General features: G+C 40.4%; 1 protein-coding gene across 2 annotated transcripts in view; it reads left to right on the top strand.

Moving 5' to 3' along the window:
- NAF1 (nuclear assembly factor 1 ribonucleoprotein) overlaps nucleotides 1–3,262 on the top strand; it is a 78,092-nt gene extending 74,830 nt beyond the window's left edge. For both annotated transcript variants that reach the window (XM_024213324.2, XM_024213323.2), the window contains exon 8: nucleotides 2,482–3,262. In XM_024213324.2, the coding sequence (XP_024069092.1) occupies nucleotides 2,482–2,936 (455 nt within the window). In that variant the 3' untranslated portion in view covers nucleotides 2,937–3,262. The remainder of the gene's footprint in view (nucleotides 1–2,481) is intronic.
- Nucleotides 3,263–16,634: the final 13,372 nt, after the last annotated feature.

Genomic DNA, 16,634 nt, shown 5'->3' with positions numbered 1-16,634 from the left:
TTTTTTTTTTTTTTTACAGTTGAGCTCATAATTAACCTGTAGTCTCAGTTATTACAACAGTAGGAATGTCAATAAAAATGTAAATTCCCTAGATGACTAATGCTGAATCTTGTGAATGTTTTATGACCAAAGACATCCTGATAATTTTCCTTTTGGTGGAATAATAAGCTCAGTTTTTTAAATGTACATGTTTTTAAAATTATCTTCCACAGTGAGTCAAAATACCTTTTAATTAAGGGCTCTATGACTTGGTTTTTGTTATCATAAAAATCAAAATTCTGATTAAGCCTCATATGGGCTTACTCTGATAAACTAAATAATTAGAATTAATATAGGGGATATCCTTTGACACTACCTTTCATGAGACATGTAAAATTTAAATGGTGAAATCAAGATTTGTCATACTGCTGTTGATAAATTGTATAGTCAATTGCTTGACCACACTTTGGTTTGGTATGAAATGTATTCAAGAGACCAAATAACCATTTTCAGTCAGGTTCATTGCTAAAGGATATTAGTTTCACGGAAGCTGTCCTGTGCAGGTGTTGTTAAATTCAACATACACACAAGGTGTGCTCCCAAAGTTACACATTTTAACTAGGAGTGTTTATCATCCTATAAATGATATTGCAAGTTACAAAACTTTTTACATATCACTAAAATCCACCAGTTTGTCACAGTTCTTTAACTTGTTGTTCTGTTCCGTCCTTATTCTTATTTTGTATACTAGTATTTTAGATACTGGTTCATGAAGGTACCTCCTCAGCTTGTACCGTGTCAGAACGTTAATGTATTTTCCCTTTGATACATTTCTTGTGTTCTAATGCCAAAGCTGAGTTTAGCTTTGTAAAGTGATACTTAGTGTAAGTGAACAGGCTTATAAAAAGACATAGGTCAAAACAGGCCCTGTAACTGCTAGAAATTATATATATAATAAAGTTATATTGATACTGTATGCTTAATGCATATTAATATATGTGGAATCAATAATTCACATTGATAATATGATATAATTATAATTAGCCTTGCATATATTGGTCAACTCTGTGCAGAGGTGAAATTAGAAATAGGGACTTACTGGTACGGGGCTGGGTTGGGGCTGGCTCTGGCCCCGGAAGGGGCGGGGTCTCGAGCGGAAGGGGCGGGGATGAGGGGGTCAGAGCCAGCCCTGGCCCACCCTGCACCAGTAAGTGCCCTCGCCCTCCCCCTCCCCCGCCAGGGTAGCAGCGGCAGCTGGGGGCTCCTGCAGCAGTTTAAGGGGCCCAGGGCTCAGCCGCTGCTACCGCTCTGGGCTCTTTAAACTGCTGCCAGAGCCCCCGGCTGCTGCTGCTGCTATCCCAGGGCTCCGGCAGCAGGGCTCCGGGGGCTATTTAAAGGGCCCGGGGCTCCCCTACCTCTACCGCCCCGGGCCCTTTAAATAGCCACTGGAGCCTGCCGGAGTGGTGGCCGGGCTCCCGCGGCTATTTAAAGGGCCCAGGGCAGTAGAGGCAGCGTGAGCCCCGGCCCTTTTAATAGCCCCTGGAGCCCCGCCGCTACTCCAGGGTTCCAGCAGTGAGGCTCTGACGGCAATTTAAAGGGCCTGGGGAAGTCGGGCTGCCCCGGTACGGCGCACCGGCTCTTGCAGGTACGCTGTACCGGGGTGTACCGGCTTACTTTCACCTCTAACTCTATGCATAAATACTGTGTCTTGGCTTCTTATCTGACCAAAATGTGGGTCTTTTTTGACAGCTACAGGCAAATTATTGGGTTTATTGGATTTACCCAATAAACAATTGGTTGTTTATTAGGTAAATCTAGTACCAGTAATCTTAGCAGTGTTCAGTGGAGTTAAAATCTGAAAACTCCTGCACAGAATCCGAACACAAATTTTACTTCTTAAGCTTTATATTTTTTTTCTATTCAAAATAAACTCTTAAATTGTATTGTAAAGAAAACTTTAGAGTGTGCTATTCATAATTTGAGTATCCCTATGGTAAATAAATCTGAGCATGCTGGAGGGGGGGAAAAGTTTGTTTCTTCTTTTTACTACTAATTTTCAAGCCTTCAAATCCTACAAGAAAAACCCACTAAATATCACTGTTATTTCAGCATTGTTCCAAAAAAAAAAAAAAAAAAAAAACCTAATGGAGTTCATTTCACATTTTGTTTACAAATGGTAATTTATTGGCCACACTAATCACACAAAATTTACTAATTTCAGATGTTTAAAAGATACCTTACAGTTCATATGGTTTATTTTTTCATCATTTTAAAAACACAAATAGGTCAGCTGATAATCATAATCTAGTCCTTGTTTTGAGTTTGTTTAAATGTTGGTTACATACTTTTATGTTTAATTAGATTTTAAAGAGGAAGAGAAGACCACCTGTTTTGTCAGACTTTTAGACTAAGCTGTTTTAAATATAGTCTAAGTTCCAAAATTTGAATATTAAGACTTAAAAAAAAAAAAAAAAAAAGGTAATTCTGTGGCTATTTTTTAAGGTGAGAATAATGAAGTTCAACATCAGCCTGTGCAAAAGCCTACTTCAAATTATTCAAGAGGATATCGTGGCAGAGAATTTAACCCTGGCTTCTCAAGGGACAGGTTTCCTCATCCATCTGTTAATCCAGGCTTCTCAAGACCACAACTAAGACCTCCGCACTTGTACTCTTCAGATCACAGGCTACATCAAGAATCTGCAATGTTTCCACAGCCTCATAGACAAAAAAATCCCATGATGCTTCAGTATCCTTTTCCTCCTCCAGGATTTGGACCTGTTGGTAATGAGATGCATCACTTTCCACCCCCAAATCCAAACATGATGTGGACAGGGCCCAGCTTGTACTCTAACATTTATAGTCCACCATTCCCATTCCCTCCGCCCCCTCCTCCACCCCCACCCCCGCCACCTGCTTCTCCAAATGGTCATCCATCTCAGTTTGGACCTCACAGTTAGATGAGTATTTTCATGACTGAGTGTACAATGAGCGGCAGATCTTGGAAAACTATGGCTTTCCCACCCACAAACCCCCTTATGTTTTGTGATTGCTATTTACATTTTATATGAGGGAGCTTAAATTATGTAGAAGAACAGAATAAATCCAAAGTTCTAATGCTAAATAGATACAGCCTTATGCAGCAATGTCAGACATACAAAGACTGGTGTTTCTTTTGATAAGCCCATCTTTAAAAAACTGAAATATATTGAATAATGATTTAACTTTGATAATATGTAGTAAGTTTGAAGTATTCCAAGAATTAATAAACACTATTTTTACATTTGTAACTGTCTAGATGTGTTTTTGTAGCAACTTTTAAACTAGCATTTATATAAAGTATCAATCTGATAGAGGTATGAGAGGAAATATTTGCTCTTGAGATGAAAATAAGGATATATTGACATAAATAGCATGATGATTGGTCCAGAAAAATATTTTAGGAAAAAAGCAAATATTGTAGTTTGTATCTTAACTGAAAATGTTGCTTCTGTACAACTTGTTGAAAAATATTACATAATTCACTTTCATCACATTCTAAAGACCAGTATTATATACCCTTTCTAAGAGGGTACTGTGACAGATATTGCAACTGCATGTAATATCTCGAGGGACCATATTGTATTAAGTTCATGAATGGTTTATGAATCACTATGGGCCAGGGATTGTATGTAGCTCCACTGCGCGAGTGTTACTACAGCTCCTCCAGGAAATAAAAAGCAGTAGGGAGGTGATTAAGGCAAATCACTCAGGCTGCAACCACTTCCAGAGAATTATCAGCTCCTGAGGAGGTTGGTGTATGCTGGTTCAGACTGTTTTTTTCCAGAGAGCAAAAAGGGCTTTTAGTATAAAAACAATGAGTTTATAATGACAATGGGCCCTCTTCCTGATATAGCAAATGTACAGGACGTTTGTGCAAATGGGACCCCAACTTTTGTGGAGGGTTGGAGAGACTTACTTACTAGGGACCCATAAGACAGATGACTTCTGATAAGCTTTTAGCATCTGTATAGGAATTTTGATTGTTTTTATATGTTTTCTCTGTAATGCCTGGTATACACTTGTAGCCCCTGGAGAAAGGCTAACCACAGGTGATAGACCACAGTCACACTTGCTAGAGAAATCAGTCAGGTGCAGAGGGACTGCAAGCCTAAATCCCTGGTCTGGAGGGGAGAGGTGTGGGTCTCTGCCCAAGAGCCTGAAATCTTAAGTGGGTATCCTCCAGGAAGATCAGGGTGGGGAGGGGGCAAAGGTTCAGTTAACCCTGAAACTGTGACAGGTTAATCACTGCTAAAATAAGGTTTTTTGTATTCTGTTTCTGAACTGATTTGCAAGTGAACTGTTTTGTAAACATATATTGAGCCAAATTTTTCTCCTCATGTCTGAAGTAACTGTAAATCTTGAGTAACTTGCTGAATGAGCCACTCTGGATAATCAGGTAACTAGCTACTCTGGGGATAGAATTGGACTCACTAGGTTACCTGCATTATGAAATTAATATAAAAAAAGAATTGTATGAGAACAAAGCTATACTTTAGGAATTTAAAATAATCTTTACTTAGGTATATTAGGAAGTAAATCTGTTAGGCTAGAAACTTGAGGGAACCATATTATAAGGAAACAGGGCCTGCATCAGAGCCAGTCACAGGGCAACCTAATGCGTGCATCTGGCTTGTAGTGGGCTGCCTAACTGGCTACGCTGCCTGATTGGTTGGAAGGGTCAGTAGATCAGCTTTTAAGCCCAGCAGCAATTTAGCTGCTGCTCAAAGCAGTCACCAACAGCTGTGATAGTTCTTGTTCCTGCCTTGTTCTCTTACTGAATTAGCTTTAATACCTTTGGAGTCCATTGTATTAAAATGCAATTGTGTATGAGTTATTGTGGAATTGCATGTAACTTCTATAAGAGATCGACTAATTCAATCACTGGAAGATTTTAGGAACTTCAAAGGGCCTTTTGGAACAATACATGTAAAGTGGCTTTACTAGGATTTCCTGGGTCGTGTAAGGGGAACGCAAATGATCCACTTTGAATCCACCCTTTTGAAGCTATGCCCCAGTGAGGAAAATCCATTGTCTACTAATTGATCTGGAGTTTCCAGGAGCACGTGAAGACTCTGAACACTATAAAGGGTGGACTAAATATGTTCTGAAAATGCTTGTTCTGAGTGGAAGCCTGAGAATGGGTGATCTTGCTGGACCACTGAGGGAAATACAGGTGCTGTTGCCCTGAGCCGTGACAAATTGATTAACCTATTCCCACAAATAAGGAAATCCATGTGACAGGTTACCCCCCACTCTGGGGTGCCACGTGATGTTCTGGGGTACCTCCTTGCCCACCTGTTCCACCAGCCTGGGCTCCCTTACACTGTCCTGCTGAGCCAGGCCCTCAAGCCTCCTCCAGCACACACACAAATAGGGGCACACCCAGCTGCAGAAAGATAGACACTGAAATCAGCTCTGCATGGGAAGACTCAGCTAGGGAATTGCCCAGAACTCAAGTGCACTCCTTCTCTGGAGTGTAAACCCAAAATTGTATTGTCTTGCGTGGCACAAAAATTCTACAGCGTAAGCTCGTTACATTCACTTTCTCCCTCAATGTGGAGGAAGATATGCACAGCTTTTTGCCCCCAGTTATGAATTCCACAAACTGGTTTAGAGACAACAAAAACAAGTTAGATTTTAAGTGATTATAAGAGATAGCAAACTGATCAAAGCAGATTATGGAACAGATAAAATAAACACGCAAACTAAGCTTAATACATCAAAGAAACTTGTTACAAGTAGTAATTTCTCCCCCTAAATGTTTTCAGCATTTCTTTCACAGGCCAGACACCTTTTCCAGCCTGGGCTCAGTTCTTCTCCCCCTGTTTCTTTGTTTCATCCTGGGTGGGGATTCAGTGAAGAATGAACCCTGATTAACTCACTTCTCTGTCTTAAATAGGATTTACCTATGGCGGGAATCTTTTGTTTCCCAGTTTGATCCCCACTCCCTATTAGTGGAAAAATACTAGTAGTCCAAGATGGAGTCCAGTACCAGATGACATGATCACATGACTCTGCAGTGTCAAAGTAGTCATGAGTCAAAGGTTGTTTGCAGCATCCCAGGAAGCTTCTCATGAAGGTGAGAGATGAGCATCTTCAAAGTCCTATTGTTCTCCCTAATGGCCCATCCAGGCTGATTGCATTCTGTCTAGTGTGCGCTCCCCAGGTGTAAACCCACTTGTAATTGTTATATAGTAAATATTCCATACATGCATACAAATAGGTTGTTAATAATCAGTAAATCATAACCTTTCCAACGATACCTCACATGACCCATCTTACATAAAATGCATCTTAGTTATGCCATATTCATATCATAACAATATCTCTATGAAGAATGTGGGGTGTAGTGTCACAACCCACTCGTACATTGGATTTGAACTTAGTTCTTAACTGCCTCATGAACTCTCCATTTGAGGCACTAGCTAATTGCTCTATGCTACACTTATTTAAGAAAACAGCATTTTTTGGTAGCCATAACTTCCACAGAGTTGGAGAACTGGGGGCATGAATGGCAGACACATTTTTACAGTTTTCTTTTAGAAAAAGGTTTCCTCATGTCCACATCTTAAATTTTTAACCCAAAATATCCTCTAATTTCTACATCAATTATGTTATATATCTTCTTGTGTTTTTTCCAAAGCCTCAACACTCTAGGCTGGAATCTACCCTCCATACTCTGGATGCTAGAAGGGAGTTAGCCTTCTATTTGAACTGTAGCCTGATTTGGGCTGTGTTAGTGTTGATTTAATTTATCCACTTAATTTAATTTTATTTAATTAATTAATAATTTTAATAATGATTATTGTGGATATTAATTAGTATGGGTTTTGGCTCGCCAATTTGTTTGATCAGAAGATAAAGTTCATCCTGAATCAGGCTTTACAGAGTTTATAAAAGGGAACTTCGGGGTTATGACAGGAAGTTTACACTGAGACAGATGTAGTTATAACGACTTTTTATTAAAATCAATGAAGATAATAAGTAAATGGTAAAACAGTTAGAATTACAGAGTTAGACTTGTATCACAGTTCTTTAAGAGATAGATATATATGAATATAAGATTATAAGCTGCAAAGTTGATTAATACTCACACTCTGTTTTGACAATAACTTGGTGCTGGCAACACTGTGGGCATTTTTCACACCTCTGTCAGAGGAAGCTACTGCAGAGTTATTTACTTTCTAACTTAACTCTCTATGTTTCAACTAAAAATAAAATATAATATATAAGGGAGATTACATACCTTTTTAACTTACAGTCTTGAAAAGAATGAAGAACGAAGAACTATCAATAGTTAATAACCGTGTAGGAGATGGGTAGCATCGATACGTAGTTGAAAGGTGGAGGCAATGAAGAGTAGACAGGAGCAGATAGGTGGGTAGATTGCCTGTCTAATGGTGAGCTGCCTCGCCTTTTTATAGGGTATTAATCGGAAATCCTTCCTCTTATGCCCAAATTTCATTCTTCCCCCACGGAAATGTTAGGGTACACTTACCCCATAGGCTAATATGTATGTGCGTATGGATGACAGGTATGTACGCACTTGTGGTGTATCTGTTAGATTGTGGGCAAAACTGCTTTTTTTCCCACTCTTTATTATTATTAGTTTAGGTAAAGGTCTCTAGACATCTGTGTGGGTGTTTTGTCTAATTTTACTTTTTCTGGGTAAGGGTCTCAAAAGGTGTTAACTTCGCATTAGCTCAATCATACAGGGTTTTGGCCTGTAGGTAGGTCTCTTGCATTACAGCCAAACTTACTTTAATATAAAATCTATAAGCCTTAATACATCAAATACTCATTTTTATAAAAAAGATATATTTATACAGACCAGCAGATTAATCCTTAGGGCTACAGAACAGAACCATATGGCTTAGAGTGCCTTTGAGACGGTTTCATTTGCAGAGAGATCAAAAGCTTACAATTTCCACCTAAAGGCTTTCAAAATGGATTTCTGGCTGTATCCTTACTTGTTAAAAGGCTACTAATGTTAAGCGTCCTTTAAGAATGTGACAGCTTATTTCACTAGATCCCAATCCACCTCCATGGCATGGGTGAAAGATATGCCAGTGACTGAAATTTGCAAAGCTGGACATCTGTTCACACTTTCTCAAAGCACTATGCTCATGTAGAGCCTCTAGGCCAGATCATCAGTCTTACATCTGGCTCCAAAGCTGTCTCCTACAGATACTGCTTGGGAGCCACCTGAAGTGGAGCTCATAGGGACACAACTTGAGGAAGGAGAGGTTACTTGCCTTGTTCTTCCAGATGTGTCTTCCTGTGGGTGCTCCGCTACTTGCCATCCACTTCAGTCTCTCATCTGTGTCATTTCACAGTGCAGAAGGAACCAAGGATAGTTCATCCAAGCAACTGTATATATCCTATGTACCACGCACAAGGAGGTGTAGAGCTTGAGTGTAGGCCAAATGAGCACTGCTACTGAAAATCTCTGATTAAAGGTATGTGGTGCACCCACAGGGGCACACACCATGAAGAACTCCAGTTACTTCAGAAGGTAACTGCTCCTTCTCAGCCTTTTGGTCTCCCCATTTTCTTCCCTTTCTCCTGCTCCACAAAGAAAACAAAATCTGTACCTGAAAGGCAAATACCTTCTCACAACTTGCTAAATTGCCCCTGACTTGCTGATCTGGTCAAATCGGTTGTAGGAGGGACTCTTCTTCAGCCCCAGATTTCCATTCTTCTTTCTTCAGAAACAATACTTCCTCCAGCCTTTTGTTGTTGTTGTTTGTTGTTCCAGTTACTAATGAACTTGCACTGCACAGTAACAGGTAAGATCATCAAGTGTTTGGAGGCCCTTCCAAAATATGTAGGCACTACTGAATGAGTAGGTATATAGACGTCTTGAATGTCTTTTGGTTTTGGAAGTTTAAAGCATACCCCCAAGGTTAGTTTAACATTTTCAAGTTTGTTAATTAATATTAATGATTACTGTAAAAAGACATTGCACTGACTGAACTACAGAACATGACAGAATTAGAGTTACATGTTTTATCTTCTGTTACTAATGTGCCAGAAGATTTCAACAAATAGGTTTTAAAATTGTAGCATGACAAAATATTGCTAATTTATTTTTTGGGGGGTGGGGTGGGTTAATTCCCTATCTGGTTATAGAACTAGACTTTCAAGCAAAAATAAGTTTGTGGCACTGGTTCATCTTTGTTTCATAATGTTTTTGGTTATACCTTTCTTAAGACATTGTGTCCCACCTTTAATGACATCTACTGGAGGAGCAGAACTTACCAATTTTTCATATCTGGGATGCTGAATTCATTTGTGATAGGACAGTGCCATGACCTATGGCAAATTAGATGCTTAAGTTCTACTTATTTTCCTTTCCTCCTCTCTTCTGTGAGCAGTTGGTAGAAATTGAACATTTGTAGCTGCTCCTACTAGCTGGTCCCTTTCTGCAGATTTTCTCCTCAAGACTGCATATGATGGGGAGGGAAGGCAACACCTGGGTCCTAGTTTCCCCAGAGTGTGCAGGGGAATTCCTCTGCCCAGTTCTAGGGTTTGGGATACTGGGGAAGTGGTGGCACCAGTCGGTCCTGTAGTGCAGCAGTACATGCTTTGGGTGCTTGTACTGGTTGGAGTCTCTGGCTGATTTGTCTCTCCTGATTTCTCGAACAACTATTATTACCTTAGAACTAAGTTTGTACTGTGCAGGCATGCAAGAGTACACAAAAAGGTACTTATGTTCCTGCAATCACATTTTTTGTTAAACCAAGATGCCAACTATAAATGAATGTGCAGCCAGACTCTCCTTTCAAGGCAAATGGCAAGAAGACGAAATGCACATTAACACCAGAGATTTCCAGGAGGGGCAGAATTAGAGTAACTATTGTCCCTGGACAGAAGGAGAGACCAGAAGTTTTTAATTACTTCAGTGCTGTCCACCATGTAATCTGTGAGTACACAATGGCACTTGTAAAGTAGTGCTTAAGGTTAGTGGAAAGCTTAAAGAATGAGGAGACACTTCTGTATCAAAAACATACAGATAAAGCTGTTAACATACAGTAATTAAAGGAACAGAGTGCCTGTATGACATCTAACTCTAATTAATTCGTACTGTCCATGAAACTCAGCCTCTGCCTGCCAGCACTAACTTGGGTGAAGGTTAGCATTTCTGATAGTATTAAAGGTCTAGAAAACATGACCTATGAGGGAAGATTGAAAAAATTGGGTTTGTTTAGTCTGGAGAAGAGAAGATTGAGAGGGGACATACCAGTTTTCAAGTACATAAAAGGTTGTTACAAGGAGGAGGGAGAGAGAAATTTCTCCTTAACCTGCGAGGATAGGACAAGAAGCAATGGGCTTAAATTGCAGCAAGGGCAGTTTAAGTTGGACATTAGGAAAAACTTCCTGTCAGGGTGGCTAAGCACTGGAATAAATTGCCTACAGATGTTGTGAAATCTCCATCACTGGAGATTTTTAAGAGCAGGTTGGACAAACACCCGTCAGGAATGGTTTAGAATAGATAATACTTAGTCCTGCCTTGAGTGCAGGGGCATGAAAGCCAAGGAGCTGTGGCAGGCAAACCAGAAGGCCAGGGAGGCCAACAATCGATCTGGTGCTGAGCTGCAGACCTGCTGCTTTTACAAAGAGCTACAAGCCAACCTCAGCGGAGACCCCATTACCAACCCCAGCACCACTGTGGATACTTCCAAGAAGCCCGAGTCAGAGGTCCTTTTTGTGAACAGTGAGGAGGAGGAGGAGGAATATGGGGCACAGGTGACATGGGGATCCGGCTGTGCAGCGACCCAGGACATGTTTTTGACTCTACCGCCGTCCAGCCAGTCCAACAGTCGAGCACAGACGAGTCCGATGCAGGGGAAGGAACCTCTGGTGAGTATGCAGTTTGCTTTGAAATTACAGGGATGGAACCCCCAAAGTAGCAGGGGCTATTTGTTGTTTTGTCTAAAAGCCTCTTCTGATAGCAGCAGATTAATGGTCTGAGTGCTCTCACCTTCAGTCACACCCCAATTCTTTAAAATAAGGGTTTCTATAAGCTTCATAACATCGTGGAACTTCTATCGGCTACATATCTTCCAGAGGACTTTCTTCTTTCATCATACTGGAGCAACTGAAACAAATACTAAACAGTCAAATACTTATACACATGAAAGCATGAAACCCTAAATAACATGCCCAGGAAAGAAGTAAAGATTTCCTGCCAAATTATAGTAATTGTTTTTTACTTACTGTCTCAAACTCTAATAGCACCATAGCACTGCTCTGCGCTGGTATGGTGGAGAGACCTGGGCTGCCAGAGCAATTTCAGAAAGAGAGAGAATTGTATTGACAACAGAAACTAGGTGGACTGGAAGTGAAATTATTCATGTTGGGGAAAACCAGGTTCTTAGTGCCACCATGATCTCAGAGCACATCAAATGACTAACCTCATAATATATTACTGGTAGGAGATCGTGGTCCATTTGTGCTGGGTGAGAGAAAAGAGCAGAAGCTTTCCTCTTGTAACCAATGCTAGTCCCACACAAAGTGAAGATGGAGTCGGGGGGGAGGGTTGCAGGGAACTGGCCATCACAAAGTAACACTTTGGGGAGCAATGGGTAAAGGCAACAGGGACAATCAGATAACTAATGGGAAAGAGATTAGGCCTATTATGTGATATTGGGTGCCATGGCTTGGGAGTGGGGGAATTAACCCTCTTTCTCCCTCCAAGGTTGGTCTCCCCAGGAAACCTCCAATCCTGTTCCCATGCTTGGAAGTTAGGCCCCCAATGTAAGGAATGTGTCTGTCTTTTCCATTCCTAGCAATATTGTGTGTGTGCAGTATGGCATCCCAGCTCTTCACCACTTAGATGTGGAACTCCCTGGATAGAGGGTTCTCTCCATCTTTCACCTGGAGATTGCTGGGAAAGAAGTAAGGATTCCTCTTCACCCTCCCTCTCTTTCAGCAGCATGAGGGAAGGCGGAAGTGTGAGGGGGCCCGTTCATCAGGAACAAAATCAGTCTCCAACCCTCTCACTTCCTGATGTTATAGAACTATCATGAGCCACCGTTCTCACTAAAACTATTCTCCCTATCTGGGGTGACAGTTTTGTTTTACTCATGAGAGCACAATACACTCCAGCTGCTCTGGATAACTTTCATCCAAAATCCTAAAGTTCCAGGGAATGGATAAAAGGCTTTATTCTTGGCCCCTATATGCTATTATTTTGAGGCTCTGCTGTGTGCCAGTTTACTTGGGTGAATGTTCAGTAAAGATGACCAGATGAGCCAATGTGAAACTGGTGGTGGTTGTAAATACTGCACTGGCTGGAACAGTAAAGCTTTGAGACAGACTGCAGGGTTGTTTTACTACTAGTTTGATGCATGTCTGTCTGCCTTGTGCATCTACATAGTTGATCAAATTAGCAAAATTAGAAGGGAAAAGTTTAAAAAAAAAAAAAGGAAGGATTCCTGTTCAGGTTTAACTGGTAATGCAAAAGCTGAATGCTGAGTGAGCTGTGCTGAGATAACTGGTGATAAAAGAGCCTATTACTTCTACTGCCACTAGTGTTTTATTTGCTTTATCAGAGGTGGTCCCATATGTCATACACCTCAATAGCTCGTATAAAGTACTAGTGAAAGGACTCAAATCATCATATTTATCTTGCTCATTTCTCTACTAAAAGCACATTAAATGGGAGGTAGGGGTGGTTGTGTGTGTAAAATCACAACCTGAGGTTGATCTGGGTCCTTTTCAACTTAATACAAATATCAAAACCTTCTTTTATTTATCTATATCTATATGGCATTGGCTGGGTGGATCTAGGAATATGACACTGCTCACACTGGCAACCTAGTAAGGTATATTCTAAATACAGCTAGCTGTAGGGCTTATTTCAGTAATTCCTTGAGCAATCTATGAAGTTCCACGGTTGCTCTGGCTTATGCAGGCTGATTTGTCAGCATTACAAGTGCCCAGTGCTTCAGTAAGACATGCCAGCTGTAAAATCCACCTCTATTATGTAGCAGGTGCTGTCAGATAATTCAATTTAAGCCAAAGCCACACAGTTTGTTTGGTAAGTACTGATTCACAATGACCACATTTTTCAGGACCTGGCAATGGATCATACCCTATGGAATACAAACAGCCAAGCATGACTCTCAGGTAGAAGCATGAGGTTTCGATCAAGAAAAGGAAACAGGAATGGCTCATTAACTTAAACTTTTTATAGACGTTCCTATGTCCTTTTTCTGTTAAAACCCTGCTCTTCTGCCACATCAGTATCTAGGTAAGACACTACTATTTACATTATCCCTGGATTTTTAGTCAAATGCTTATCATCATGAACCAAGTACTGAATGGATTTTACATCTGGCTTCTCCAAATGAAACTCATCATTCAGGTGGTCAGGAAATATGAACTATATTAATGAACTAACTGAGCAAGAGGAGCCTGACATAGGTTGCTCTGGAGTCAGAGCTTCTTTGCAGTATTACCAACCTCATGAGATCAAAAATTAAAATCATGAGTTTGTTTGATTTTTTTTCCTAAAAAAAGTTATGCCGTGTTTTTGTACTGTCTCTTGATTTGTGAACTCCCGCTGCGGGGAGCGGGGGGCGTTGAGAGAGAGGGATTAGCTGGCCCATGCGGCAGGAGCTCTAACTCATACCTCTGCCCATGCCTGTGCAATTAATTCTGCTCATCCTCAAAATCAATCCTTGCCCCCGCCCATTCCCACATCAGTTCAACCCCCCAGCCTCACCTCTGCTCCTTCTGAGTTTCTTCACTCCCCTCTGCATCTTCCCAGGCCAGCTGTTGCAAGGGAGATGGAAGAGAAGCAGAGGCACCGTTCTCTCCCCATTGCTCACGGGAGGGCTGTGGGGAGGAGGGAAAAGAGCTGCCCTAAGCTCCTGGGCTATTACCTCCATCCTCCTTTGAGAATGGTGTTGGATTGTGGAGAGGCAGGGGAGAGAATTCAACCTATAGCAGCTCTGATTGGCTGCTCTGGCCCAGGAGATGGGCAAGTGGGGCAGACAGCCAATCAGAAGGGGGCCCCCTGCACCGAGGCAGGGCTCAGATTTGCTAGAGGGCTGGAGCTTGTCCTGGCAATGCCAGAGGGACCCCAGCCTCAGCTGAAATCCCATCACTTGTAAAAATGTCACAGGAGTTGCTAACACTATTTCATGCCCCATATAAAAGGAACCACTTGTGCAATAGAGTAAGTCCTCCAGGAAGCATAGAGATGCCACACATCCTGTCTCGCTGCAGTTGCCTGGTTTTCCTATGAGGTGCTGTATGCTGGGCAATAGAAACAAAGGAGCACAGCGCAGTTGCAGGCTGCAGCAAGAGAGTAGTAGGACATTTTGTTAACTTATTTCTGTACAGAATTTTCTTCCTAATAAAGGAACTGGTCTGCTGGTCAATAAGATACCACACCCCTCTTTACAACAGTAGCTACATTTATACAGGGAAGCATTGATCCTAGGTACAATTAGATACAATGTACAGTAGGTTTCTCTATACCACAGTATGAAAAGGAAAAATGAAATTATTCAATCTGTACATGCATGCAATTTTAAGGTCAAAAGAAGAGCTAGGTGCACACTAAAAAAAAAATTAGTAAAACCCATTGAAATAGAAACAAAAATTCACATTGCTGGTATCCGTTGTCCCTTTTGCTTTCTGTGAATGTTAGTCTGAGCAAGTATTTGCTTCCACAAGTTTTCACAAAATATTGGACACGTTTCCTTTACAGAAAGTGTGCTGTTTGTCTTTATAAATCTCATGTTCATTTAGATGTTTATAATTTCCATGGTACTGAAATAAACTTTACGTATTTGTAATTATCAGAATCACCTCCAGTCACTCTTTTAAAAATGGATACTGCAGGTGATTCTAATGAGACTCCAGATCAGCCACTTCATTCTTAAATTCCTTCACAATTCCTGGATATATACCTTCTGGTCCTAGGGACTTGTTGCTCTTCAGTTTACCAGTTTTTTCCAGCGTCTTTACTTTTGGAAGCTGAATCTGACATCATCTCAATTTTAATCACATGAAAGGAGTAGGTCTGGTTGGCCCTCTTTATCACATGAAGAGAATAGGTGTCTCCCCAATATTTTCTGCGGTGAAGACAGATGCAAATAAATCATCAAGGGCCAGATTTTAAAGTAATTTAGGCACCTTAAGTTGCAGGTAGGCATCTAGTATGATTTTTCTAAATCACTTAGGTATCTAATGAGAGGTGCTTAGGTGCTTTTGAGAATTCCACTAGGCACCTAACTTGCATCTTTAGGCACCTAAATGCCTTGAAAAGTCTGGCCCTTAATGTCTCCATAGCATTTTATCCTCCCTCTAATTACTTCCTTTATTTATTGGTAATCAAATTAATCCAGTGAGTTCCTTTTGCTCTTTAATATTGCTTCTTAGCTACTTAATGCCTATATTATATTTTATCTTTCTAATGACTTCATTTGAGCTTAACTTTCACTTTTTGACAGACATTTATTTAGCTTCTATAGCCTCTTGTGCCTTTGCTGTCTAACCATATTATTTCTTTCTTTTCTGGGATTTTTTTTTAAAGGGATATGCACATTTCCTGTGAATATTATGGTAAATTTAGGTACTCTCAAAACTGTTTAAGGATTTTAATTACCTAACTTTTTTTTTTTAGTTCAGAAAGGTGGGTTTTTGCTGTTTGTTTGTCTTTTTAATGAGAAAGCTAATTAAAGAGCAGGTGCTTCTCTTTTGTATTTTACTGCTAACTGACCCAAGTATAATTTCTTTAAAGTTTATCCCAACATTTGGGCAGTTTAACAGTAGGTGAAATAACCAGTTAATCCAATTTCATTAGACCTGTAGCCTTATAATTTGCCTGATCTGGTGGCCAATAGAATAACCCTACTAATATATTTGTGTCTTTCTGACTTGGGACTTGTATCCCTTCAAATTCTACCATATGGTCCTCTCTACTCAAATGTAATCTCTACTTCCCACACATCTTTGACCTAATTTGTCCTTCCAGTATAGTTTACATCTAGATAATACAATATTCCTTTGATTTATCATTCTGCTGTTCTTTTAAAAAAAAAAAAAAAGCTTGTCAATATCCTCAACTAGGGCCAGGCATTCAAGTTCATGTCTTTTTGCCTTTAAGTTTCTTACACAGGTATACTGTTTTTATCGCTGTTAAAATAAAATTGGTCATTTTCCTCTTTCCCACTTCATAGTTTCCAATTCCAAATGCATCTCCACATAATTCCTCACGAGAGAGATGAAATTCTACCCAGTTCACACATAGTTTCAACAGATAATCTTCTTCCTAACCGTTATATGCTCCTGACATTTTTCTCCTTTTTAGAGAAAGTATACATCTCCTGAATCAGTCTTGCACACACAAATCTCCAAGGAACCTAGTCTGTGTTTAATTGGCATTTTATTTTTAAAGTTTGAGAAGTTCCTAGATTTATTTTAGCTTTGTAATGAGACCCATAGGCTGACTACATATACCCCCATTTAGAACACAAACCAAACAGCCTTTGCAGCGACTTGCTATAAGCAAATGTGGATACTTAATGTCTGAGCTTTTTTCAGCTATGCTCCTTCAGCCAGCATAACCTCATTGCTAGATTTAGGATTCAGCACCT

Source organism: Terrapene carolina, unplaced genomic scaffold (genome assembly GCF_002925995.2).
Source record: "Terrapene carolina triunguis isolate 2854851 unplaced genomic scaffold, T_m_triunguis-2.0 Scaffold66, whole genome shotgun sequence".
NCBI lineage: Eukaryota > Metazoa > Chordata > Testudines > Emydidae > Terrapene > Terrapene triunguis.
This window is presented reverse-complemented; position numbering and strand designations above follow the sequence as displayed.